The following is a 24725-nucleotide window of genomic DNA, read 5'->3' on the forward strand; positions in this document are numbered from 1 at the left end:
GGTGCCCTCGGGGCGGCTCTGGGGCGGCGGCGAGGCCGGGCCCTGACCCCAGTTAATGATTCGCCGCTGGGCAAACAGGGCCCGGGGCTGCGGGCCCGGCCGGGGGGCGCGGGGGCAGCGAGCCCCGGTGAGGGGGCGCGGGGAGCGCTCCCCGTGTGAGGGGCACAGGCGGGAAGGGGTGTCCGTACCCCGGGGGAAGCACGGGGGAACGGCTGCCCCGGCCGGGGGTCACAGCCCCGGGGTGCCCCGGCCCCGTGCCGGCTGTGCCGCCCGAGGCGGGGCCGGGGGGGCGGTTCCGCAGGGCCCCGTTAAAGCGGCGGCGGCCCGAGGCGGCGGCGGAGGCGGTGGCGATGGGCAGCGAGGGCCAACGGGGCCCGGCTGCGGCCCGGGGCCCCGGGCAGGGCGACCCCCGGGCCCTGCGGAGGGACTGCCAGCACCGGTGGGCTGGGGACCGCGGGGGCACTGCGAGCACCGGGGGTAGCAGGAGCGGGGATGCGGGGCGAGGGCTGCGGGAGGACAGGTGGGGAAGGGAGCGGGACCCCGAGCAAGGGCCCCGGGCCTCAGGTACGGGACCCTTGTCGCAGCGGGAGGGGGCAGAGGCCCTGGGTGCCATGTCGACATGCCGGGGTGGGAGCAGGTCCGAATAGGGGCTTACTGTCCCCCCTCTCTCTTCCAGTTCCATTTCCAGCTCCACAGCCCGTTTTTCTGCTCCAATAATTTGCTGTGGGGGCCCTGGGCAGGGATGAGCGCACAACCCTCCCAGAGCACTGACCAGGCACTGGGATAGGGAAACACGACCCCATCTCTTCCTCTGTGCCACCCCCAGCCCTAAACCTCTCCTCACCTCATAACTCCCCCCGTGGTCTCCCCCAGGATCTTCGTCAACCGGAGCCTGGCGCTGGAGAAGATCAAGTGCTTTGGCTTTGACATGGACTACACCTTGGCTAGTGCGTTTTTTGTGGGCCCTAAGGCAGGGTGGGGCAGTGGTGGCATTCCCCCAGCCCCTGCCCACATCCCCCTTTCCCCCCTGCAGTGTACAAGTCCCCTGACTACGAGGAGCTGGCCTTCGCTCTGCTGCTGGAGCACCTTGTTGCCATCGGGTACCCTCCTGAGATCCTGGCCTACAAATATGACCCCAGCTTCCCCACCCGGTCAGTTTGTGGAGCGGGTCCCAGGGACGGGAGGGGAGGGGAAGGCAGCCCCCCAGCACTGACAGATGTGTGGTGCAGGGGGCTGGTGTTCGATGCCCTGTACGGGAACCTGCTGAAGGTGGATTCCCACGGGAACCTGCTGGTCTGTGCCCATGGCTTCCGTTTCCTCAAGGGGTGAGTCTGGGAATTCACCATCCCTGGGGCAGGGGGAAGTTGGAGGTCCCTCAGGGTGGAGTGCAGCTCCGTGCTCCCTCCCCAGAGCCGAAATCCTTCACTATTACCCCAACAAGTTCATCCAGCGGGATGACATGAAGCGCTTCCACATCCTCAACACCCTCTTCAACCTCACAGGTGAGTGAGAACCCCCATTGTCCTGGCCCTCCCACCACCCTGGGGTGCTATCCTGCCCTGCACCCCTTCTCACGGCCCCCTCCCTCACAGAGGCCCACCTCTATGCCTGTCTCGTGGACTTCTTCACCAACTGCTCCAGATATGTCAAGTAAGAGGGAGGTGGTGGGTGGGGGCTTGGTGTTGGATCAGACAGGTGTAGATCTTGGGGGGAGCTTCCCTTAGCAGGGCAGCCCTTTCACATTCCCTTCCTGCCTGTTGCAGCTGTGACACTGGCTACAAGCACGGGAACCTCTTCATGTCCTTCCGCAGCATGTTCCAGGATGTGCGCGAGGCCATGGACCACGTCCACCTCTCTGTGGGTGCAGGGGGCAGGGGGCTGGGGCTGGCGGGTGCTGGCAGTGCTGGGGTTTTCCCACACACACCCCCTGGGAGGTTTTGGCCAGCCCCACCCCATTCTTCCTGCAGGGCTGCCTCAAGGAGAAGACGCTGGAGAACCTGGAGAAATATGTGGTGAAGGATGTGAGTTGTACAGACCCCAGGGACCCCTCCCCTCTCTGCTCTCCTGTCAATTCCTCGTGGGACTCCCACGCTTCCCCCCACTGACTTGCCCCTCACTAGCCCCGTGTGCCGCTGCTGCTGAGCCGCATGAAGGAGGTGGGGAAGGTCTTCCTGGCCACCAACAGTGACTACACCTACACTGATGTGAGTAGGGGTGTCCCTGTCCCCCACCTGCGTGGATAACTGCCCTGCATGGTCCCCCTTGCCCTGCATGGGGGAGGCAGAGGGGCTGGGTTGAAGCACAGGCAGGGTCTGCCTTGCCTGGGGGCAGCAGTGATGATGCCAGATGTCCTTGCAGGCCATCATGTCCTACCTGTTTGACTTCAGCAATGAGGACAAGGTGAGTGTGTCCCCATTATGGGCTGGCTGGGTATTATAGCAGCAGGCCCCTGAACAGGGTAATAATTAGCATTGGCTCCATGGTTCCAGAAGGCTGATCAATCACTTTATTATACTATACTATATTATACTATTAGAAAACCCATCACCCTTCCAGACAGTCCAGACAGTCCGATACAGCTTTTTCCAGATTAGGCCATTGAATCCAAACACCATCACCATTAGCCAGTTAAGAAATCACCCCTTGGTGAACAAATCTCCATAGCACATTCCACATGTTCACAACAGCAGGTGCAGCAAGTGAAGATAAGAACTGTTGATCATTCTTTTCTCTGATCTTCTCACAGCCTCCCCCAGCACAGTGCCTGGGAAAGCTGTGCCTGCTGCTCTCCATGGAGAGAGCTGCAGCCACAGGTGGAGGGCACAGCGTGCCATCAGCACCCTCCTCCTGACCCCCTCCCTGTCCACAGGCTGACATCCCACGGCGGCCCTGGAGGTCCTACTTCGACCTGATTGTGGTGGACACCCGCAAGCCCCTCTTCTTTGCTGAGGGCACTGTCCTGCGCCAAGTGGACACGGTGGGCACCTCTCCCCTGCTGCAGGGCTGGGGGGGTGGGCACTGGTTGGGCCCTGAGGGGGCTCCTGTGGGCACAGCAAGGTGGGTTCACGGCCGATTGGCCGCCAAGCTGGCAGAGGTGACAGTGTCCCCATCCTGGGGTGCTCTTGTCCTGCAGGACACGGGGAAGCTGCGCATTGGGACGTACACGGGCCCCCTGCAGCACTGTGCTGTGTACTCTGGTGGTAAGCACCCAGCTGGGCTCTCTGGGCTCTGTAGGCAGCAAGGGGGACGTGCCTACCCCCCACCCTGACCCCTGGGTGTCACAGGCTCCTCGGATGTGGTGTGTGACCTCCTGGGTGTGAAGGGCAAGGACATCCTCTACATGGGGGACCACATCTTCGGGGACATCCTGAAATCCAAGAAGCGGCAGGGCTGGCGCACCTTCCTGGTGGTGCCTGAGCTGGCCCGAGAGCTGCAGGTCTGGACAGAGAAGAGTGGTGAGCAGTGCTGGGCTGTGGACACTGACTTTACCATGCAAGGGGAGGTGTCTGGAGCCTCCTACACCCCTGGATAGTAAAACTGCCTCAGTGGGCCATGCCCTGATGCTCTGTTGGTCGTGCTGGGCAGTGGGTGATGCCCCTGCACTGAGCTGGCCCTGTTGCCCTTGCAGAGCTCTTTGAGGAGCTGCGGAGCCTGGATCTCTTCCTGGCCGAGCTGTACCAGTGAGTTGGTTGGGGTGGGAGACAGGCAGGGGTGGGAGCACACCCTCCAGGTGAGCCCTTAGCTGGGTCTGTTCCGTTCCAGGCACTTGGACAGTGGCAGCAGTGAGCGCCCAGACATCAGCTCCATCAAGCGCCGGATCCAGGTGACACCCAGGGCACTGTGCCTGCTGGCACACAGCTTAGCTCACCCCCCTGCCACAAATTCCTCTGTGGAGGGCCCCCCAGGAGCTGCCGGGTGCCCTGACCTTCCTGCTGCACCCACAGAAAGTCACACATGAGATGGACATGTGCTATGGGAAGATGGGCAGCCTGTTCCGCTGTGGCTCGCGTCAGACACTCTTTGCCAACCAGCTGATGCGCTACGCAGACCTCTACGCTGCCTCCTTCATCAACTTCCTCTATTACCCCTTCAGCTACCTCTTCCGGGCTCCCCCTGTCCTGGTAGGCAGCCCCGAGGCCCTGCTGATCACCCACTGTGCCTCAGTTTCCCTCCCTGCCTGAGCGGGCATGGGGCTGGTGCCAGCCTCTCTCTGTGAGCCTTGTCACCCCCCGCAGATGGCTCATGAGTCAACAGTGGAGCACTCTCACCGGGACTCAGGGGATGCTGGCACTGCCCTTCCTCCCTGGCTGGCCCAGCATGGTGACCCTCACCAGCAGGTGGGTGGCAGGAAGGACATGGGCATCCTGCCACGCTGATGCCCTTGGGGTCCTGTGCCCACTGAGCCCCTTCTGCACTGCCTCAGGTCCCCCAGGACTCAAGTGGGGAGGAGGAAGATGATGGAGAAGCCTGAGCATGCCCCAACTGCCATGCTGCCCACGGGAGGACATTCAGTGGCCCTGGACCACTTGCGCTCATGGCCAGCTGCCACCTCTGGTGGCCACAGGATGGCTGGTGGCCCTGACTTCTGGTCCCTGTCACATCTGTCCCCTGTCCCTGGGCAGTTGGGACCTTCTCCTGACTCTGCCCAGAGCCAGGAGAGGCTCCCCCCCCAAGTCTGCTAGCTCCTGCCCCTTTAATTCATATCTGCCTGTTGCCCCTTGAACTCATTCCTCTCCCACCAGCTCAGTGCCAGTCTGGGGGCACCCAGCACCAGGGTGAACAGGCAGTGCCACTGCTGCAGCATCCCTGGCAGCCCCACTGCAGCAGTTGGGCTCCAAGCAGCTAAAGCCCCCTGCCCCTTTAGCCTCTGGGCCTGGCCATGAGCACCACAGTGCTGGGTGGATGGGGTGGGGCTCTGCAGGTGACACCTGCTCCAGGGGAAGCCCCTGCACCTGCTGTTTCTCTTTTCTTCTTTCTACCCTTTTCTATTTATAAAACATCCTCAAAACTCCTGGCACTGCAGAGACATAAAATTGGTTTTAAAGGAAAACTGTTTTGTCCCTGCACCTGAGAGCTGGGGGCAAAGGGCAGTCCCCCAGTCCTCATCCAGCAGCTGGGGCAAGCACAAGCCCCTAGGGAGAAGGTGGCAGCCCCGAGCTATCCCCAGCTCTGAAGAGGGGCCAGGCCAGCAGCACTCCACAGAGCAGAGCCACCCCATGCCAGAACTGCTCTGAGACTTCTGCCCGCATCCCTGGCTGAGTGGAGATGCTGAGCCAAGGCTGGGGTTGGGAGAGAGGAGGAGAAGAGCGTGATGGGGCCAGGAGCACTGCCTGCTGGGGCCGGGTGGGTGACAGCAGGGCTCCCCCACCTTCCACAGCTGCAGTGTGGTCACTGTTCCCAGCAGAGAGCACCTGCCAGTGTGGGAAGATGGGTTGGAGAATAGAGAATAGAGACAGTGCTGAAGGCAATCACGCCCCTGACAAGTTGCAGCTGTACTAATTACCAAAGAGTAGGAACAGGCCTGCCCTTAATTGGCCGCAGCTGTGTCCAATAAGGGTGACTGTTAAAAAAGAGTAGGTTAGCTAGTTGAGAGGAGAGTTGGAGTTTATTAGCTGTGCTGAAGGACAGGAAGGAGTCAGCTAGCCATGCAGAAGAAAGAGAAAAGGAGTCATCGTTGTGAGGAGCTGCCCGTGGGAGATCACAGAGAGAGGGTAGGAAAGTTTTACAGTAAGATAACAAAGTGGCAATGACAGTTTCCATGCACCGTGGTTGGTGCCAAGCACCAACAAGGGTGGCCGGGATGGGGATGGGTCCCAACATGCCAATCCCTTCGCCAGTCTCTTGCTCCTGCCTGCTCCAAGTGCAGGGACAGCACCAGTAGGGGCCTGAGTGCAGTTACAGGGCTCATCAGTCCCCAGACCCCAACTGTGTCTGGGAGTTGGTGCCTGGCCTGCTGCACCCCAAGGTCCTCCTCAACCCTTGGTGCTGCAGCCAGTCTCTGCACAGAAGCTGCTGGGGGCACTGCAGGGCCCCCAGCTCCTCAGGCAGAGCCATTGTCACCACCTGTGCCTCAGACACGGGGGCTGCAGATATCCCTCTCAGGAGGGGCCATACAGGTGTGTCCAGGTAGGGCACAGGGCAGTTCCAGAGCAAATCGCTCAGGACGTTGCTTCCAGACACTGGGAGGTGCCTGCAACATTGCAATCCAACTGAGAGCATTCTGCAGCAGGAGAACCAGAGTGTGTGTCATGGCAGGGGAGCTGAGGGCACTCCTGGGGGACACAATCCCAGGAGACACAGCTGCTGTCTCCACACCACTCACTAGCCCACACACATCTCCACTGTGAAGTTCCATATTTAAACCTGCATTTAGATATTTAAAAACACACTCTTCTTGCATGTACTGAATTGGTGGGAGAGGTGTGGTAATCACATACAATCTGAACAGAGATTATAACTCCCCAGGAGTTTCCTGGGAAGCTGTGAGAAAACTTAGATAAAATAATTAAAAGAATTATTATCTCTCTTTCTGCACATGTTGTTTACAGATACAATTTTCCAGAGTGTGCTATTCCTAATTCACCACTAGTGTGAGAGGTTTTTACTCCAGAACCAATCCAGCCTTGGTTTAGCGAGTCGGGTTATAAAAGCCGCACCGTTCCCGCCATCCAGCGCCTCGGATTATGATATTCCACCTCTGCCGAGCGGAGTCTCTGCTCCGTCCCTGACTCAACGGCGAGCCCTGCAGAGCCCGCGTGGAACCGCAGCATGGCCCGAGCCGCGCGGCCCCGCCGCCCTTCGCCACCGGACGCCTCTCGCCCTCCGGAGTGAGGTAACGCTGACTGTGCCCCGCGCCGTTTGTCCCCTTGGGATCGCGGGCATTGACCCCGGGAGGCCGAGAACTGAGTAAGGGATGGGTTTTCCCAACACAGCAGACTGTCTCTTGGAGTGGGAGCCTGCTGAGGAATGGGTTTTCCTTAAAAACGGGGAAGCAACATTCCACAGATGAACAGGCAGTTGTTTCTATGTGGAGGAATCTGATAACTCTCATGAGACTCCCTGTCTCTGATCAAGCACTTTGCGATCCTTTATTTTGGGCCAAAATCACGGATCCGTGGCTCAATGGAGATGCTGAGCCAAGGCTGAGGTTGGGAGAGGGAGAGAGGAGGAGAAGAGCATGATGGGGCCAGGAGCGCTGCCTGCTGGGGCCGGGTGGGTGACAGCAGGGCTCCCCCACCTTCCACAGCTGCAGTGTGGTCACTGTTCCCAGCACCTGCCAATCCCCTTGCCAGTCTCTTGCCTGGTACCTTGTGCTGCTGCCTGCTCCAAGTGTAGGCACGCACATCTCCACTGCAAAGTTTAATAAACATGCATTTATTATTTAAAACAAAATTTAGATATTTGATACATACTTATTCTGTGCCAAACCCTCCCCCCTACATCTGAGGGGCAGCAAGAGCAGTCAGGGGAATGTGTACAAGGCAGCCTGCTCCTGCTGGGAACCCTCAGGGGCTCTTGGGGGGATATGAACTCAAGCCCTCCAGCTCTGTCACTTCTGGTAAAGCTTTGTTTTTCCGGAAGAAGAAGAGAGTCCCCTCCTCAGCATCCAGGATTTCCAGGATTTCACTGAGGGATGACACCACAGGGTCATGGTCCTTTAGCATCTCTGGGTAGCGACTCCGAGCCCTCTCAGTCCGCAGGGAGCGCCGGACGGGTGTTAGAAATTTCAATTCTGGGCCTTCCAGGAATTCCCTTCCTCTGTGGAGAGAAGAGCCTTGGGTAAACCCTGCAGAGGACCACTGGCATGGAAGGGTGTGTGCTGCCAGGAGCAGGAGGTTCAGGCTTACCTGGATGCAGATGTAACCTGTAACTTGACTGAGGGGGGGAGGGAGGTCATGCACCTCCCCACCAGGCCTGGAGTTGATGCTATGGGATGCCTCTCAGCTGGACAAGGTGTGGTAGGCTCCCGAGGAGTGGGTTCCTCTGCCTTTTCTCCTGGCACAAAAGGAAAAGGGCAGCACAGTTGCAGCACTGGCTATGGATTACACCTCGTCACTCTGGACAGGGGCAGGGTGCCTGCCTGCAGAGGCTTGCAGGGCCAGGACCCTCCCTAGCCCAGGCAGAAGAACAGTGTCCCATTTTTCAGATCAGGATTCCAGACTTTCACCACACTCCTTAGGAGGGACACGAGGTGCTGGGACAGACTGTAAACTGTGTTGTCTCCAGGCTGGCAACAGCAGGGAGCACCCCTGCCCATACTCATCAACCCCACAATGCTCAGGTTACCTTCCAGTTTTTGGCCTGCATCCTTCAAAATATTGAAAGCAGTTTGTCTGAGCTCTTCGACTGGCTGCAGGAAAAGCAGAACATGGGTCAGGGCAGGTCTGGCATGGGAATGGCGTCGTGGTTTGACAGGAAGTAGGTTTTCTGGGATATGCTGTGGTCACCAATAGGTCTTCAGATTTTAATATTGGCACTTGGTGTGGCCACTGGATACGCCTCTGAGAACACAGGGGTTAAAAGCAGAGCACTCCCGGGGGAAGCTCTCTTGGGTTTCTGGCAGGGAAGAGTTCCGATCTCTCTCCCGGCCCAGCTGCTGGCTGGGCGGGCGGAGGGGAAAAGCCATGCGGCGGGAGAGGTAGGCCTGACCCCCGGGGTGGAAGAGAGAGGGACACCGGGAGCCATCGGGCAGGCCCCCTTCCCCCTTGGGAGACAGAGAGTACAGCCTGTGCTTGTGACTGTGTTACCTTGAAACTTGATAAACATGTGCTGGCAGCACAGCTGAGAAGGAGAAGAAGGGGGGTGCAGTGAGAAGGTGCTTGGCCGCTTGTGGGAGCTTTTAACCCCTTTTTGGACAATGAAAACTTTACAGAACATTAACCTCTCCTAGAAGAGAGACAGAGTGGAAGATGAAGAAGAAAATGGGCAAGTGTGATGAAGGTCTGGGCAAGTGAGAGATGTGGGAAGAGATGATGGAGTGGCTTTTGCTGGACTCTTTTTGTATAGGCATGGACAGAACCACGTTTCCTTGGGATACAGAGACTGCATCTAGGAGGAGGCAATGCCTCAGAACCAAGATGGTTCAGTGTTGGCACTCCTCGCCCCCAGGGGGTGAAATTTGGGGGGGGGACAGGTGTCCCAAAGGAGAGACTGTGCCCTTTGGATCGCAACAAAGCATCCTTAAAAAGACGACCCTAGAAGCAGTTCTGGTCCATGTGCAGTGGTGAGAGCACTGGACATGAAGGGAAGAAGTTTTCTTTATTTCTAAGTGGGAGCCTGCTTTGCTTATTCCTGGTCACATCTCACAGCAAAAACCAGGGAGAGTGTATTTTCATGGGGGGCACTGGCATTACACCAGTGTCAAACCATGACAAATGGAGACAAGAGTTAGAGATGAATGGGAGGAAAGGCTTTTGCTGCTCAGCCTGTGCTGAGGACAGGATGAGGCTGCAGTATTCCCCTTTGCCCAGTGGGATCCATCAGCACCCAGCACAGCTGGCCAGGTGCCCACCCTGCATGGGCACATCCTGCAGCATGGAATGGGACTGGCAGCTCTAAATTACTTTTTCACCAGTGACTAATGCTGCTAAACTCATTCTAAAACCCGGCCCCTGGATCTTGTGGAAGCCTTCCAGAGCAGAGGCAGGAAACAGTCACCTCAGCCCCAGCGCTGACTGCTTCTCTGTACAGCTGCAACACATCAAAGGGGCCATCTGGGCCAGCAGCTTTGCTTGGCAGAACCAGAATTTGGCAAATTTCTCTGCCTGGAGCACAAGGGACAGCACTGTTGAGATCTCCTCTGCATGGACACCCTGCAAGAAGGGTAAGGGTCTGAAGAAAAGGTGTCCATGGCATGGATGAGTGTGTGCACCAGGAAGCAGACCGTGCCTGACCACAGCTCACAGCACTCTCCAGGAGGAGGCCCTCAAAAGTCTGGGTTTGCAAATCTCCTACATAATTGTGGCAGATAAAAACTGCCCTGCCTCTATCTTCCCCTTGGATAATTTGGTCTAGTATTCCAGAGGGGTGTCAAAGGATAGACTCCAGTGCTGGCATAATTGGGGCCAGTAAACCCTGGAGCAGGGCTAGAAGTCAGTGTTGGTCTGGTCTCTCCCTTCTCCCACTCAGCACAGCTCACTGCCTGCCTTTGGCCTACCCATAACTTTATGAGCACTTGTATTTTCCTATGTTTCCCCTCTTGCCACTGAACACTTGTTCCCAACCCCTCTTAGCTACTGGAGGGACATGGCCCTCATCCCCTGGCATGCTTCAGGAAAGGAGAAGCTCATTCAAGCGGCTCCTTCCCTATTCTCACCGCCTCAATGAGCTTCGGGCACTCAGTTAATACGTTGTTTATCTCGACTTGGCAGTGCCGCTCTGGATTCTCTTGTTTCTCTGTTGGCTTGACCTTTCTGCAGGATGGTATCACCGCCTGCTTCTGAAGCAGAATCATCGGCGGCCGCTTGTATGTCCTGCCTTTGGCTGCCAACCACTCCTCCAGCTGTTTCCTGTCCAAGGACAGAGAAATCACAGTTACCACAGCAGACAGTAGCCTGGCAAGAGCTGGCCGTTTTTCCTTGGAGTCTTCCTTTAGCCAACTTCAGCTGCTTAAAAAGAATCAGTATATCTATCTCAGAAACACACCTGAGCTCTAGACTGGGAGAGGAAATCACACTCTAGCCGAAGCCTTGAGGCTGAAGCAGGAGAGTGGCCACACACTCTCCTTGCACTTACTGAATTGGTGGGAGAGAAACTCAGGGTGCCACCCAACATTATCCCCAACCCCTTTTTCAGGGCATCAACCTCCCCACAAGCTTTTGCTCATAAAAGACTTTGGACTCCATTTCCAGCAGGATGGTGCTGGCTCACTCAGAGCTGCCCCTTACCTACGATCTGCAGCTGATGGAGTCCTTGGAACGGGCCTAGAGTGCATGCCACTTGCCTTCGGCAGCTCTGGTTTAAGCTGATCTCCTCTGCTTCTCAACTCATCCTCAAGGACATGAGTTTTGGAGTTGTGTATGCTGTGAGACTGGTTTTTGTGACCTGTCCCTTGGGATGCTGCCGTGTGTCCAGGAGCCACCACCTTCATGTCCTTCCTGTCCGTTACCTCTTTAACCGTGGGCCTTGGCCGTGGTAAAGTGACACCTGGGTTCAGATTTGATTTCAGGTTTGTGGTCCCCTGGGGCTTGCCCAAGGTGGGAGGCTTGGTGGGAAATCTTCTCACTGGGGGAGGCTGGCTGTGCTGCTTAAGACTTCCCCCTGCTGTTGTGCCAGGTTGCCTCACAGCAGTACTTTCTCCTTGCTTTGTCCCTGGGTTTTTATGCATCAAATTAGAAGAAGCAGGAAGGGACCGAGAGGGCTGCAATGGCTGAGTTCTGTTATTTGTATTTTGTGACATGCTCCTTGATTCTGGCAGGGCTTTCCTGAATTTATCCAGAGCTGGCTCTTCCTTAGCCTGGTGGTTATATAAAAGAAACACACAAAACTCAGGATGAAAACCTTCCAAACATTCCTCCTCCCAAGTTCCCAATGCATCCCAGTAAGACAAAACCTTGGAATCTCAATTCAGTTGCCACCCCTCAGATCACTAACTCTCAGTCCATCACCACCCTTCAGATAATCAATTCTCAGTTCATTAAGAGGAGAGGAGTCCTTCTTGTGCTGTAGGCTTCCCCAAGAAACACAGTTGAAACTTTCTGTGTTTCCATGTCAGCTGTGGCACTGCCCGGAGAACATCTGCCATCCTGACATCTTCCTTCCATGTCCAGTGCTCTCACCACTGCACATGGACCAGAGCTGCTTCTAGGGTTTTCCTTTTAAGGGTGCTTTGTCCAGTTCCAAAAAGAGCACAATCTCTCCTTTGGGACACCTGTCCCCCCCAGATTTCACCCCCTGGGGCCGAGGGGTCTCAACACTGAACTCTCTTGGCTCTGAGCAATTGCCTCCCCCTGGATGCAGTCTCTGTGTCACAGGAAACATGGTTCTATCCATGGCTATACAAGAAAAGTCCAGCCAAAGGCCACTCCATCATCTCCTGCCACCTTCTCAACTTCTCTCGGACATCTTTCACTTGCACTAACTTGCATCACACTTGCTCATTTCCTGCTATTCATCCCTATCTCTCTTCTCATTCAGGAGGATCAGCATTTGTAAGGTTTCCATCATCCAAGAAAAGGGTTAAAAACCTCAGGCTCTGCCTGTCCAGAACTCCCACTGCTGCCCTGCTGAGCGCACCCCCCCTTCTCCTTCTCAGCCAGCCTGCTATCACATTTCAAGGTGGCACAGGCACCAGCTCTCTCTCTCTCTCTCCTGGGGGGGATGGCTGCCCAATAACTCTCCTATGTTCCTCCACCCTTCCATCCTCAAGGGCCTCTTCACCTCCCTTCTCTGTCCAAGGCCCGGCCTACCTCACCCGGCCGCATGGCTTCCCCTCCCCTGCCAGCCCGCAGCCGGGCAGGGCAGCTCTGAGCCTTTCCCTGACCGGAACCAAGAGAGCTTTCCTGGGAGTTCTTTGCTTTTAACCCCCTGTGTTCTCAGAGGCATATCCATGTCCTCAGTGGCCACACCAGGTGCCAATATTCAAATCTGAGCACCTATTGGTTTGACCACAGCATCCCAAAAAACTCACTTCCTCTCAAATTAAGACAGCTTTCTCACAGCTTCCCAGGAAAATTCTGGGAGAGTTACGCCTCTCTGTTAAGAGGATATGTGATTACCACATGACAAAGCAGCTGTCAACACAACAATAACACAACAGCCACCAGGACATGGGTAAAGGAGCAGTCTCCCAAACTGAAACTCCTAACTAAGCTAAACTCCTTTGAAAAACAGCTAGTTGACTCATTGCCAGCTATTTAGCAATCTGTGGTATGTCCCCCATTAGGAGTCAGGAACTCATGACCCTGATTTGGGGATGTGGTTTTCAAAGTAAGTTTTCTGAATTGCAGCCAGGATGAAAAATTATTATGACTAAAGTACATTCTCTTGTGACCCTATAAGCAGTGATCCTGAGTGAGACCTCTTGAGCTCTCTTGGACTGCTGTGGGCTGTGACCAGCATCTCCTGCTGAGTGGGGCTTCTCAGAGCCAGCAAACTCTCACATTTGCTGTACTTGGAGGAACATTTGTGTTCTGGTTTCAGATTGATTGATTTTAGATTTTAGCTTGCTTTTTCTCTATGTGCTTTAACCATCCAGTAAGCAGAGTGAAGCTTGACAATGAATTTTGTTGTGCTTTCTTTTAATATTAAACTTTTATATTAAACCTGCTTTTGCCTTTGCCAGTGATTCTTTAAGCAACCACTCAAAGCATGAAAGATTCAAAAGCTTCCTACTTACATGCTTGAGTTTAGAGACTGGTTCTAAGGATGGATTCAGGCGATTAGTCGAGTCCTTTAAAAAGGGTCTGTAAAAGTCCAATAAGTTATCAGGTTATTTAACAAATTATCAGGTTATTTATCAGCCATAAGAAAAGCAGAAAGAATTAAGTATCTAACCCACTGCTGGTTGTCTCAGACACAGGAGCTTAGGAGTAGCTTTCAGAAATCAAAAACCTGTCAAGGAATAGTACCACATACTATTAATTCTTTTTCTTTTGTGTGGCAACAGAAAAGCAACACAAGCCTGTTGCAGACATCTTTTTATGAAAATCCTTTTCTTGGGATTTTTTCTTCCTGAGAAGCTGAGAGGCACCAGGAACAAAATGTAAACAGTGGTTATCTGCTGCTGTGGAATGCAACAGGTGGATCCGTGATTGGTCTCGTGTGGATGTTTGGAATTAATGACCAGTCACGGCAAAGCTGGCGCTCTCTCTGTGGAGTGTGCCGGAATTTTCCCTCATCTGCCTCACGATTGTCATTGGGGGACCACTGAAGAGAAGACCCCCCCCATCTAGATTCTCTGGCTCTGAAGGAGAAAGTCACACGCCAAAGGCCCTGAGACCTGAAAGCACAGTGTTAAGCTATTTGTTTTCACAGGTGTTGTTTGCTGTATGCTAAGAAGGGAGCAATGTGCCCCATTTGCAACAATAGCTTTGGAAGCTGTCCCACCTCTCGGCCTGGCTGGACGTCTCCTGAGTTTTGGGTGGTCTCCCACAGAAGACCCTCACCTGTTTTACAAGCACCGTGACAGACAGACTGAGATGTGAGGAGCCTCTCCATCAAGGACTGAGAACGCCCCTCTCCTCCTTCCAAGGACTGGGACTGAACCCCCCAGCCCGGGGCAGGTGTGTGGGGGAGGCAAGCTGACCAAAGTGAGATGTTTGCCTGCAGGTTGTGACCACTGGACCAAGATAACAAAGGCTCTCGTTTACTGCTGAGAGCATGGACTACCTGTCACATCTATTCCTTATTGTATCGGTTTCCCCCCCCTCACAATTTTCAATAATAAAAACCTCTGAGTTAGCCAGAGACTTTGAGATCTCCCCAGCGTAACAGGCGGATCCTCGACTGGACTGGACCAAAGGACTTCATCTCTACGTTGGTAGCTATATCCCCCTCTCTCTTTCTCTATCTTTTTCTCTCCCTTAATCCCTCTATCTCATTTTTGCTGTGGTTATTTCAATAAAGCTGCAATTGTTTTGATTATCACTGCAAACCCCCTTGTACCGTGTCGGTTTTTTTGCACCCGGAGATCACTCCTATGAACCAGCACGTTACCCATTCACTAGGACGGGTCGTGACATTAATTGGCGTCACGGACAGGATTCTGGTAGCCAGAGGGATTTGCAGGTGTTAAAAGGCAAATCTCATGCTCAATTGAGTGCTCTTGTCTCCGGAATTGGCACAAAAAATCTCTTGGTGCAAAACGGGGGTAACTGTTACTGTTGTATTTGTGTGTACCTGGACTGTCTAGGAAGGAAGGGACACCTGATGCAACCACACAGAGCCTCCTAGACAGATTCTGTCCCTCACAGCCAGGGGAGCGAGGGGCGGTGCAGCAAAGGCTGAGTGGCTTTCCCCTGCCGTAGGTTCTGGTCCCTTCACAAAGGAATCGTTTGTGTGCGTGTGTGCATGTGTATACACTTTCTGGGAAGGAAGAGACAAACCTGATGTAACCACACAGAGCCTCCCAGCAGATTCTGTCTCTTCAACTACCCAGGGAAGCAAGGGGACACAGGAAAGGCTGTGTGATTTGTGTAACTTAAGTTTACAATTAACTCCCTGGTGTAGCTTTGGTCCCCTCACAAAATTACTACAAACTTCAGTGCAAAAGGTAAAGCTGAATTTTATGCTTTGCTTACTAAATACAATGCCACACCTTCTCCAGGAGGAGAAGAATGGGCAAACTGCAATTGGTTTAACTTAGAAAATGTTATTGATAGAATATCTTCTTTGCAACATGAAACAAAATTCAAACTGGGCACAAATAAAACCATCCTCTGCTCAGTTTTGGGAGCCTGCCTCACAGCAGCCATAGAAACTCGCTTTAAGCAAAAAAGTGAGGAAAATGCTATAATAGACTCCCTCCAAAACCTAGTTGAAGTTTTGCAAAAACAATTAGATTAAGAAAGAAATGTAAATAATTCATCACGGGCTGCCCTGAGAGAGGAACATGTTAAAAATTCGCATAACTACAGACTGGTACTAAGGTGCTGTGGGGGCAGAGCCTAGACAGGAGCTGGTTCTTTGTACACAGGCCAGAGAAGGTAGACACTAGCCAGTGGGGAGAGCCAGCTATACCTCAGACTTTTACATATCATCTCATCCAAGCCCAACATCCTCCTAACTTACTTGGCACTTGAGCATTTCAGCCTTTCCTTGGCTACTTGACAGTTCTGCAGCTGGCTCCTCCGTTGCGCTGCAAAGAGATGGCAGGAAATGCAGGGCACACAGGACAGTCTCAGTACTCAAAGAACTCATGACACTGGATTTCTGTTACTTTCAAACACTACATGGCGCACCTCTCGACCTCCCTGCCTGGGGAGCCTGGCAATGCTGTTCCCAGAAACTCCCTTGCACATGATAGTGCCCAGAGACTCGTTGCCACTTAAGCTTCCTGACCTTCACAGTATGATGCCACTCAACCCCTCAGCTGTGCAGGGCTCAGTTTGCAGAAGGAAAGGCTTCCACTGAGCCCAAGAGCAGCACGACCCTCCAGCACACTCCCACTCCTCCCAGACCGCGTCCCTCGGCCCGTTTTGTGGGCACCCGCCGCGGATTCACACATCATTACTCACACCGCCCGCCCTCAGCAGCTCCCCACCAGCCCATCTGTGCCGCCTCCAGTCCAGCGCTCCCACAGAACTCGGGCCTCCCCACAAGGTACCCGCCCCACGGGGTCCGCAGGTCCGCATAGCTCCGTTCTCCTCCGCCAGTACCGGGACCCCTCAGACCCCGCTCCCAGGCTCCTTCACCCGCCGCCCCGCTCCCTCGGACCCCGTTCCGAGGCTCCTTCACCCGCCGATCCCGCCGGCTCCATCCCGGGCGCCACCGCCGAACAACCACCGGCACTCCCGACAACTGCCGCGCCGCCGTTATTAGCCACCGCCTTCTTCAAAGCGACCAATGGGGAGCCAGGCGCCGGCCGTGGCTCCGTGATTGGCTGGGCAGGGTGGGCGGGGCCGGCCCGGGGCGCTGCCCGCGGTGACAGATGCCGCGCCGTGACGGGCCGTGTCGTGCCGCACCGGGCCGGGCCACGCCGTGCTGTTAGAAACGGAACACGCGCCCGGGACTAAAGGGATTTCAGCATTTATTATAATTTAAAACAAGGCCTAAAGCATGATGGCCTGCGGGCCGAGCAGGAGCGTTCCCGTCGAGGATGCTGCAGCCCCGGCGCTGGGTTTGTTTGAGCAGCGATGTCCCCGATGTTCCAGGTGGAGCGGCACGGATTCACTGGGTCAGATGCCCCTTTTTATCCTCTCTTTGTCCGTTTGGATTGGTTTCTGTTTGGATCCTTTATTTGCATGAAGGTTTAAGGCACTTGATTGGCCCATTACAGTTCTGTCCAGGCTGGCTCGTGGTGCACTTTACTGAGGTGTGTTATGGTACGGTGAGTACTATATTTCTTACAACTACCCTTTTAACCCCTTGTACAATATAATAACCAAACTAACAGCACATGCTTAACAATCTTATCAACTATTTACAAGAGTTTATAACCTATTTTTGACACTGCCATGGCATGGTGTGTGATGCTGTGCCACATCTGGCCGTGCCATGCCATGCCATGCTATGCCATGCCATGCCACATAATGCCATACCACGCCATGCAATGCCGTGCAATACCATGCAAGCACACCGTGCTATACTGCACCATGCTGTTCCACATGATAAGACATGGTGTGATGTGACATTGTATTATATAGTGCACCACATGATACTGTGTGATATCATGCCATGCCTTGTAATCCCACGCCACTCATTGTCCTGCTGCACTGTGGCCCACGATGCCATTTGCTGGCCATAGCTGGGGCAGAGGTGACAGTTTCAGGCAGCTGCCAGGGATCCACCATAGGATGCCCACCTCAGTCGCCTCCCAGCTGTGGTGTGGGCATGGAGACAGAGTGGTGGAGGGTCCTGAATGGGTCAGGGTGGTCCCTGGGCTGTGGGGTGGCTCCCCACACCCTGGATTTTCACTCAAAAAGCAGCCAAAGCAGAAGGATTTTCTCATCTGTAACCCCATTCCCCACGAGCAATGAGGTGAGCCATGCTGTCCTAGAAAACTTTTTTTTTCCACCTCCATCCACATACAAGTTAAAAGCAAAAATGAATAAAGGGGCACAACAAGTAAGTACCAAAGCAATGGGCAGATACAATAAATAAATAAATTAATTAAAAAAATATAGACTGGGATGGCTCAAGCCCATGGGGCCCAGAGCTGCTATTTCACATGAAATAGATGGGGAGGGGGGGTGTGTCCTGGGGGTTGTACTTAGTACATACAGCCTGAAAACCGGTGACTGCCGGTTGGGTTGGGTTGGTGCAGGGTCTTTAGCGCCCGCTCAGCTCGTAGGTAGCGATGTTCACCTGGTCTGGGGTGTTGGTGATGCCCACGGGCTGGCGGGGCTGCAGGGACGTGCAGACAAACCAGCCGGGGAAGGCGGCTGACTCGAAGCGTGTGGTCCCCTCAGCTGGGCTGTCCAGGCGGTAGAAGATGAAGCGGGTTAGCTCCACACTCTCAATATCCCTCCTGATGTCAGCTTCCTGCAGCCAGAGGGGTGAAATGGTGGTCAAGGTTGTCCATAGGTTGACTTTATGAGTTAAAAATTAAAAGTTCTCTCCAAAATTTGCCCTGAACCAAAACAAAGGTGGAATGGAGCCCCCAGCCCCACAGAGGACAGACTGCTGGGACCCCCTGCTCACCTCCAGCTGCAGCACGGGCTTGGTGCCACTCATCACACATGACATGTAGAGCTGGTAGCCCTTGATGCCCAAGGCCACTGGCACCCTCCCAGAGCCTGGAGCACCCTGCGATGACCGGGGACGGTACAGAGCAATGTTGAGCTTCACTGCAGAGAGAAGGGACAGGTAAAGGGGTGCTCCTGGGGTTGTAGGGCGGCTCCTGGGTGGTCCAGGGTTTGGAGACAGGGACATTGGGATGGGAGCATATGCTCTCACCTTTCTGTCCAGCAGAAGGTCCCTGCAGGTGCAGGGCCACCAGCTGGGTGGGTGACTCCAGTACGAAGCACTTGTGGTCAATGTCCAGGATGTCGAAGGACTGGGAGCGAGTGTAGCGGAAAACGGGTGCCTTGGTATAACTGCCCTTGATGCACTGGAAGGAGACGGGCTCTGTGGGGAGAGAGACAGTCAGGAGGATGCTGCTCCCAGGTCCAAGAATGTCCCCCAAGAATACCCTCTGCCTGGGGTGCCAGCCCTGACATCACCCTCATACCGAAAATATCATCCAAGAAGCTGCCAAGATCACTGTCAGCAAAGTCCTTGCGTGCCGGCTGCTTCAGGAGCTTGGTCACAGCCACCACCAGGACGGCAGCCTGGCGAAAGGTCCTGGAAAGGGGTCCTTTTGTCACTGTCACCTGGATGCCCACCCCAGGCGATGTCCCCTCCAAGTCCAGCCAGGGCTTCTAGGGAAGAAAGGGGATGTAGGGTGAGAGTCTGGCTTCCATGCGACATGGACCCCACCACTCCCACCACCACAGCCTTACCTTCTGCGGGCACAGACAGCTGGGGCCATACAACGTCTCCTCGTTCAGGCTGAAAGGCAAAGGGACGTGGTGAAGTCAGGTTCAGGAATGCAGCATCACAACCCCCAAGTCCTCTCTGGCATGTCTATTCTTACCTGCTGCTCTCCAGTGTGTCCAAATCAGGGACGAATGCCATTGCTGCCACTGACTGCAGAGTCCTGGGCTGAGACTTCACAGCTCCTGCAAACTTCTGAGGCGCTTGCCTGCTCCTGCCTGTCCTGCCTGCGGTGCTGCTTGGATCATCAGCGTGGCTGGTTTTCAAGAGCTTGTAGAAGGAAGTGCCGTTAGAGTGGGATTTCCAGGTTTTGCAACATCTAGGTTTGCCCAATTCTCTGTTGAGACTGGAGGGCTGAGGGGGGCTGAGGGGGCTCCAGGCGGAGCATGGAGCAGAGCAGGGGATGATCTGGAGCTGGGTTGTGGGGCAGAGCAAAAGGATGCTCCAGGGCTGGTGTGTGGGGCAGAGAGCAGAGGGGAGTTTGGCATTGATGTGTGGGGCCTGTGACCATGTACCAATCTGCCATTTGGTTGACCCAGCAGGGAGCTGGAGTCACTCAGAGCCAGTTCTGAACCCCAGTCCCAGCACCAGGCCCAGCCCAGCTGTGACGACACCATCACTGTCAGGGCTAGGACTGTGGATGTCCTGGACGTGGCCAGTGATGCAAGCGCTGCCTCTCCACCATTTCGCCACAGCTTCCTCCCGTACTGCCCAGACCTCTGCTGACACAGCCAGCTGTGCCTCCTGTGTCACCCCTCTTGTCCGCACTGCCCCAGCACCAGTTGGGTGCAGGACCCTGCTGTCTGCTCAGTTTCTTGTGCCTACTCATGCTACCTTGGGGACATGGCCTTCAGACACGTGGCCTTCAGGGGCCCTCCTCATCTTCACGTCCATTGGTGTGCCGGAGATTGCACCATGCTGGGAGGGCCACGGATGTGTGTGGCCAGGCTTGCGTGGACTCGGGCTTTTGGGGTGTTTTCCTGGCACCCATTTCACTTCCTGAAAGTGCCATCCAGCCCTGCACACTCCCGTGCCCGAGACTGCAACCACCATGACTCACTGCCAGGAAATTGCCAGAAAAGCAGAGTTCCCAGAGCACCTCCTGTGTCCTGCTGGGCATCCCACGTGGCTGGATATCCCCAAAAGCCTGAGGTGCCCCAGAGCAAGGGGTTCTCCACGACACAGTGGCCGTCCCTAGGCATGGCAGAGGCCCCCAGGGCACGGTTGGGGTCCTGAAGCCATGGTGAGAGTCACCAAGCCACGATGAAGGCTGAGAGCCATGAACAACGGTGGGTGTCCCCGGGCCATACAAGGTGTCCCGGCTGTGGTGAGAGTTCCCCGGCCATGCCGGGGGTCCCCAGCCCGTTCAGCGGCCCCCGGGCCATACAAGGTGTCCCGGCTGTGGTGAGAGCTCCCGGCCACGGCGGGGGTCCCCAGGCCCTACCGACCCTCGGGCCCCGCCCCGGCCTCGCCCCACCGCTGCACGCCGGCCGGCGCAGACGCATTGGGCCGGGATCGGAGTGGCAGAAGGGGCGCGGTGACGCGACGTGGTGACGCACGGGAGAGGCGGAGCGAGGCGGGGCGGGAGCGGCGGTCGGGGCCGCTGTCAGAGCCGGGACCACGAGCGGGGCGTACGGACACGCCGGTGAGTTCCGCGGCAGGGCTGGACGGTGGGGCCGGACCTAGCCGGGCGGGAGGGCCGGGGTCGGGGCCGGGCCCGCAGCGGGGCGGGGGTCGCGTCGGGGGCCGCGCCGGGGGCCGCGCTGGGCCGGTAGCCCGCGGTCGCGCCCCGGTGTCCTTGGCGCCGCCCGGGCGCCTGGGAGGAGGGGAGCGAGGGGGGGGGCGGGACTGCGGCGAGACGGGCAGCCCTGCGGCCAATGGGAGGGCTCGGCTGTTCTCTTCGGGCCTATAGACAAAGAGGGACGCGGAGCCCGGGCGGCGGCGGCGGCGGGCGCTGATTGGGGGGCGCGGGCGGCGGCGGGCCTGGCGCTCTGTCGGGGGCGGGGCGGGGGTCCCGCTGCCTCTTCCCGCGCACCTCACGGCGCCTCACGGCCCCCCGGGCCCTTCGCGAGGCCGCTCCGGTCCGTCCGCCGGCTCCGGGAGTACCGCCCGAGCCCGCGGCGCCTCCCGACATTTCTGGAGGGCTCTGCTGGGCCGCGGTCGGCCTTGCAGCGGACACGGAGGGTCTGCCCCGGCCCCCGCCCGCTCTGAGGCCCTCGCCTGCCGCGGGCCCGGTGCTGGATCAGCTGTACCTACAGCCGGTGGCGCTGGCCCCGCTGCTTCCTGGAAGGTGGAATTTGTGCTGTTTTTAGCCTAGAAAGTATTGCTAAGTCGCAGTCCTTACCAAGCACCTGCCATCTGGGCCGCCGTCCCCATCCCGGCTGCGGGTGGGTCACATTTAGCACTTTAATCTGCTTATTGGCGCGCTCCAGCCGTCATCTGTTGTGGGCATTCCTGAGGTATGACCTTTTGGTGAGGTTTGGGCTGTGGCTGGCTGCCCCTCTGCACGCTCCTCAGGCGTCACTCCCAGTGTGACCTTTGCATTCCTGTGTGACCCTGATATCCCTTATCTCAGACTTCGTTTCCTATGTCCTTGCTTCTGGTTCTCTACTTTGATCCAACTTGCAATCATCCCAGCTCCAAGCTTGCCTGTCTCTGTCCAGGCTCCTAGCTAACCTTTCCTGCAAGAGATCTTCAAAGAGCAGCTAGTTCTGCTCACTTTGCGTCAAACTCTGGCATTAACCTCGCTGTTTTCCAGAGAGGTCACGGGATGCTGCTGAGTGACAGCACCAAAACTGGATATGAAACTGGAGATGATGATGATGATGCTACTTCTGCCTAAAGCTTTTTCCCTGCCATATGCATGCCTGTGCTTTGGCACCAGATTCAGTTTGCTCTCTGAAATATCATGGAATGCTTTGAGTGGGAAAGGATCTTAAAGATCATCCAGTTCCACCCCCCAATAAGCAGGGACACCTTACACTACCCCAGGTTGTTCCAAACCCCATCCACTCTGGTCTTGGACACTTCCAGGGATCCAGGGCAACCTGTACCAGGGTCTCACCACCCTCACAAGGAATAATTTCCTCCCAATATCCCATATAACACTCTCTGGCAGTGGGAAGGCATTCCCCCTTGTCCTATCATTCCAGGCTCTTGTCTCTCCTCAGCTCTCTTGGAGCCCCTTTAGGGACTGTGAGGGTCTCTAAGGACTCCCTGGAGCCTTCTTTTCTCTAGCTGAACATCCCTGACTTTCTTAGGCTTTCAGAAAAATAACAGTGTGTATTTTGCTGTGTAGATCTGATGAGGGTGAACTGGGAGAATCCCCAGTGCTGTGGCACTTGTGGTCCTGCACCTGCTGGCCTTTCTTGCCAGGTGTTATTGTGGGCAGGATGGAAATGACAAGTGACTCTTTGAACCAAAACCTTATAGTTTGCAATGGGGAGTGTAGTCCCTGCCATGCTGGGCAGCCAGAACTACAGAATCACTGAATATGCTCAGTTGGAAGGGACCCACAAGGATCACCAAGTCCAACTGCTGGCCCTGCACAGGACCATCCCAAGAGTCACACCCTGTGCCTGAGAGCACAGCCTAAAAGCTTCTTGAACTCTCAGGCTTTGACCACTCCCCTGGGGGGCTGTTCCAGTGTCCAAACATCCTTTGAGTGAAGAGCCTTTTTCTAATATCTGACCTAAACCTCCCCTGAAGCGGCCCTCGGGTCCTGCTGTTGGTCACTACAGGGGAGAGATCAGTTTCTGAACTAGATTCAGCTGGAAGGCTGGCTAGCAAACTGCTGGGTGTGATGGCGTGTTGTTTTCTCTAGTCCCTTGTGAAATTTCATTTTAATCTGGTGAACCGTGGTAACTGCTTTGCCATTGGGCTGCTGCTCGTTGGACTGGTCTGTGATATGGAAACCAGCCAGCTGGGTCACCTCTAGCCTTGGGTCCTGCCTCTTGCAGGAGGAGCTGGGTGGAAAGGGCAGCTCCAAGAAGAGTTGCTCCAAGTGCCTGCACTTCCTTCAGATGTTTTCCAGCTCTTTCCTTGGGCTGCTGTGGTTGGTTGGATGTGTGTAAAACCCCCTGGCTGATCCCAGGCCTCCCAGTACATGCCCATTTGGAAAACTGCAAGGTGGGACCTCTCAGAGGTCCCACACCAGCTCAGGGTTACTTTTCTGGGTTCTCTGAGCAGGGGAGAGCCCCTCTCTGGGTCTTTCACCTTTCTATTCTTGGGTCTGGGCTTTTGAGGAGCAGCAGTCTTTCTTGGAGCCCAGTTCTCAAGTGCTTTGTACTACTGTACCCCTTCTTTGCAAGCAATTTTCCCTGTAGACAGTTTCTTACCAGCTTTACTCTGGTGCACATCATAGCAAACTAAGCAGAAAACCTCGGCCAAGCAGAGTGGTTATAGAAATGGAAGCCCAGACCACCCTGGGAAGGAGAGTGATGGGAGAAGCTGAAATCAAGAGATGTGGGTGGCTTTGGTGTGCAGTGGCTCATTCGAGACAAGGGTTGGGTACCCACCAAGCAGATTTGCATTGCACTGTCGTGACAGGGGAGGTGATGATGCCATGCTGCCAGGGATAGGAGAGGCAGACCTGGCCATGCCTAGTGTACTGAGCAAAAACTGCATTTCCGAGCCATCAGGGATCTGGCTGTGGGACAGGGTGGATGGATTAATCCAAATTAAAAACTGATCCTAAGCTCAGTTCTTCGTGCTCGGGGAGGGGGTGGTCTCTGTTCAGTGCTCTCCTGCAGTAATTAATAACCCACTTTTCTGTTCTCCCTCAACAGGAACGTGTGTAAGGCAACAGGACAAAAATGCTTAACTTAAGGACTTGTGCAGCAAAACTGAGGCCGTTGACGGCCTCACAGACTGTAAAGACAATTTCCCAACACAGACCGGCAGCACCCAGGACGTTCCAACAGCTCAGGTGCTACAGTGCACCCGTGGCTGCCGAGCCATTTCTGAGTGGGACTAGTTCAAACTATGTGGAGGAAATGTATTATGCTTGGCTGGAAAATCCCAAAAGTGTACATAAGGTAAGGATCAACCTTGCCAGGACATCACCTTCACTTCTCTGTGTGTCTGAACAGTGGGTGCAGGTAAGTGCCACCTCTTGAGGAGGAGTGAATTCATCAGTAGGGCCTGGATGTTTGTGGATGGTCCTTCTGCTTCACTTTGCCCAAAAGAAACAGCAGTGATTCCTGGAGCAAGAAGCAAGAGGAGCTTTTTCTGTTCAAGAGTAAACGCCGTGGGCTTGGGACGTGGCAGCATCCTGGATCACAAGCGGATACAAGGAATGGCTTCTGGGAATCCTCCACTTGCTGTATTTTTTCCGTCTCTGGTGGCTCATCAAGAGGATTGATTCTGGAGTGGAGGATGGGGAAAAGGGACAAGGAGGATATTCTCCACATCGTGACTGGTTTCCTTTTTGTCTCAGGCATGGGTGGCATTCTGTGTTGGGGCAGACATAGATAAGCTCGGCTTTGAGCTTGTATGTGTAAAGCCAGATTGCTGATCTACAGACTTGGCCCCATTCTGGCCTTGTCTCTTGTGTGGACTCCACCTTGTTCCAGTGACCTTTTTACCAAGAT

The 24725-nt window shown here is 55.4% G+C and overlaps 4 protein-coding genes across 31 annotated transcripts in view; 2 read left to right on the plus strand and 2 right to left on the minus strand.

Annotated features, from left to right (window-relative positions):
- Nucleotides 1-238: 238 nt before the first annotated feature.
- LOC129131629 (cytosolic purine 5'-nucleotidase-like) lies at nucleotides 239-14593 on the plus strand. Of its 16 annotated transcripts, none has more exons than XM_054650585.2 (21): nucleotides 241-439; nucleotides 874-947; nucleotides 1034-1151; nucleotides 1230-1325; nucleotides 1411-1502; nucleotides 1593-1650; nucleotides 1764-1857; nucleotides 1968-2021; nucleotides 2121-2204; nucleotides 2359-2400; nucleotides 2870-2977; nucleotides 3134-3200; nucleotides 3285-3455; nucleotides 3629-3680; nucleotides 3763-3823; nucleotides 3945-4121; nucleotides 4236-4337; nucleotides 4424-6832; nucleotides 9575-9823; nucleotides 10851-11167; nucleotides 13975-14593. In XM_054650585.2, the coding sequence occupies exons 1-18, from the start codon at nucleotides 351-353 to the stop codon at nucleotides 4469-4471; spliced, it is 1587 nt and encodes a 528-aa protein (XP_054506560.1). In that variant the 5' UTR covers nucleotides 241-350; the 3' UTR covers nucleotides 4472-6832; nucleotides 9575-9823; nucleotides 10851-11167; nucleotides 13975-14593. The 16 variants fall into 16 exon arrangements, with proteins under 16 accessions (XP_077047850.1, XP_054506566.1, XP_054506564.1 ...); XM_054650586.2 differs by having other exon boundaries at nucleotides 10854-11167; XM_054650581.2 differs by lacking the exon at nucleotides 9575-9823.
- On the minus strand, nucleotides 7359-16508 carry CKAP2L (cytoskeleton associated protein 2 like). Of its 8 annotated transcripts, none has more exons than XM_077191742.1 (8): nucleotides 16375-16508; nucleotides 15730-15796; nucleotides 13337-13403; nucleotides 10887-11455; nucleotides 10319-10508; nucleotides 8287-8350; nucleotides 7848-7995; nucleotides 7359-7758 (listed from the first exon to the last, which is right to left on the minus strand). In XM_077191742.1, exons 1-8 carry the CDS (start codon nucleotides 16415-16417, stop codon nucleotides 7506-7508), a joined length of 1401 nt encoding a protein of 466 aa, XP_077047857.1. In that variant the 5' UTR covers nucleotides 16418-16508; the 3' UTR covers nucleotides 7359-7505. The 8 variants fall into 8 exon arrangements, with proteins under 8 accessions (XP_077047857.1, XP_077047858.1, XP_077047856.1 ...); XM_077191743.1 differs by having other exon boundaries at nucleotides 7848-7992; nucleotides 10316-10508; XM_077191741.1 differs by having other exon boundaries at nucleotides 10316-10508; nucleotides 16375-16506.
- Nucleotides 16509-16573: 65 nt separating this feature from the next.
- The window catches only part of OGDH (oxoglutarate dehydrogenase), a 29609-nt gene continuing 21457 nt past the window's right edge, over nucleotides 16574-24725 (plus strand). For 4 of the 5 annotated variants that reach the window (XM_054650574.2, XM_054650576.2, XM_054650572.2 and 1 more), the window contains exons 1-2: nucleotides 20632-20779; nucleotides 23922-24170. In XM_054650574.2, coding sequence (XP_054506549.1) covers nucleotides 23949-24170 — 222 coding nt within the window. In that variant the 5' untranslated portion in view covers nucleotides 20632-20779; nucleotides 23922-23948. Of the gene's footprint in view, nucleotides 16835-20631; nucleotides 20780-23921; nucleotides 24171-24725 lie in introns of those variants that run through there. The other variant, XM_077191732.1, reaches the window with a different exon arrangement.
- LOC129131633 (interleukin-1 beta) lies at nucleotides 17749-20348 on the minus strand. Of its 2 annotated transcripts, XM_054650595.2 has the most exons (6): nucleotides 19235-20348; nucleotides 19101-19149; nucleotides 18830-19019; nucleotides 18556-18726; nucleotides 18301-18446; nucleotides 17749-18141 (listed from the first exon to the last, which is right to left on the minus strand). In XM_054650595.2, exons 1-6 carry the CDS (start codon nucleotides 19273-19275, stop codon nucleotides 17929-17931), a joined length of 810 nt encoding a protein of 269 aa, XP_054506570.1. In that variant the 5' UTR covers nucleotides 19276-20348; the 3' UTR covers nucleotides 17749-17928. The 2 variants fall into 2 exon arrangements, with proteins under 2 accessions (XP_054506570.1, XP_077047864.1); XM_077191749.1 differs by lacking the exon at nucleotides 17749-18141 and having other exon boundaries at nucleotides 18169-18726.

Source organism: Agelaius phoeniceus, chromosome 30 (assembly GCF_051311805.1).
Source record: "Agelaius phoeniceus isolate bAgePho1 chromosome 30, bAgePho1.hap1, whole genome shotgun sequence".
In the NCBI taxonomy this organism is placed as follows: domain Eukaryota; kingdom Metazoa; phylum Chordata; class Aves; order Passeriformes; family Icteridae; genus Agelaius; species Agelaius phoeniceus.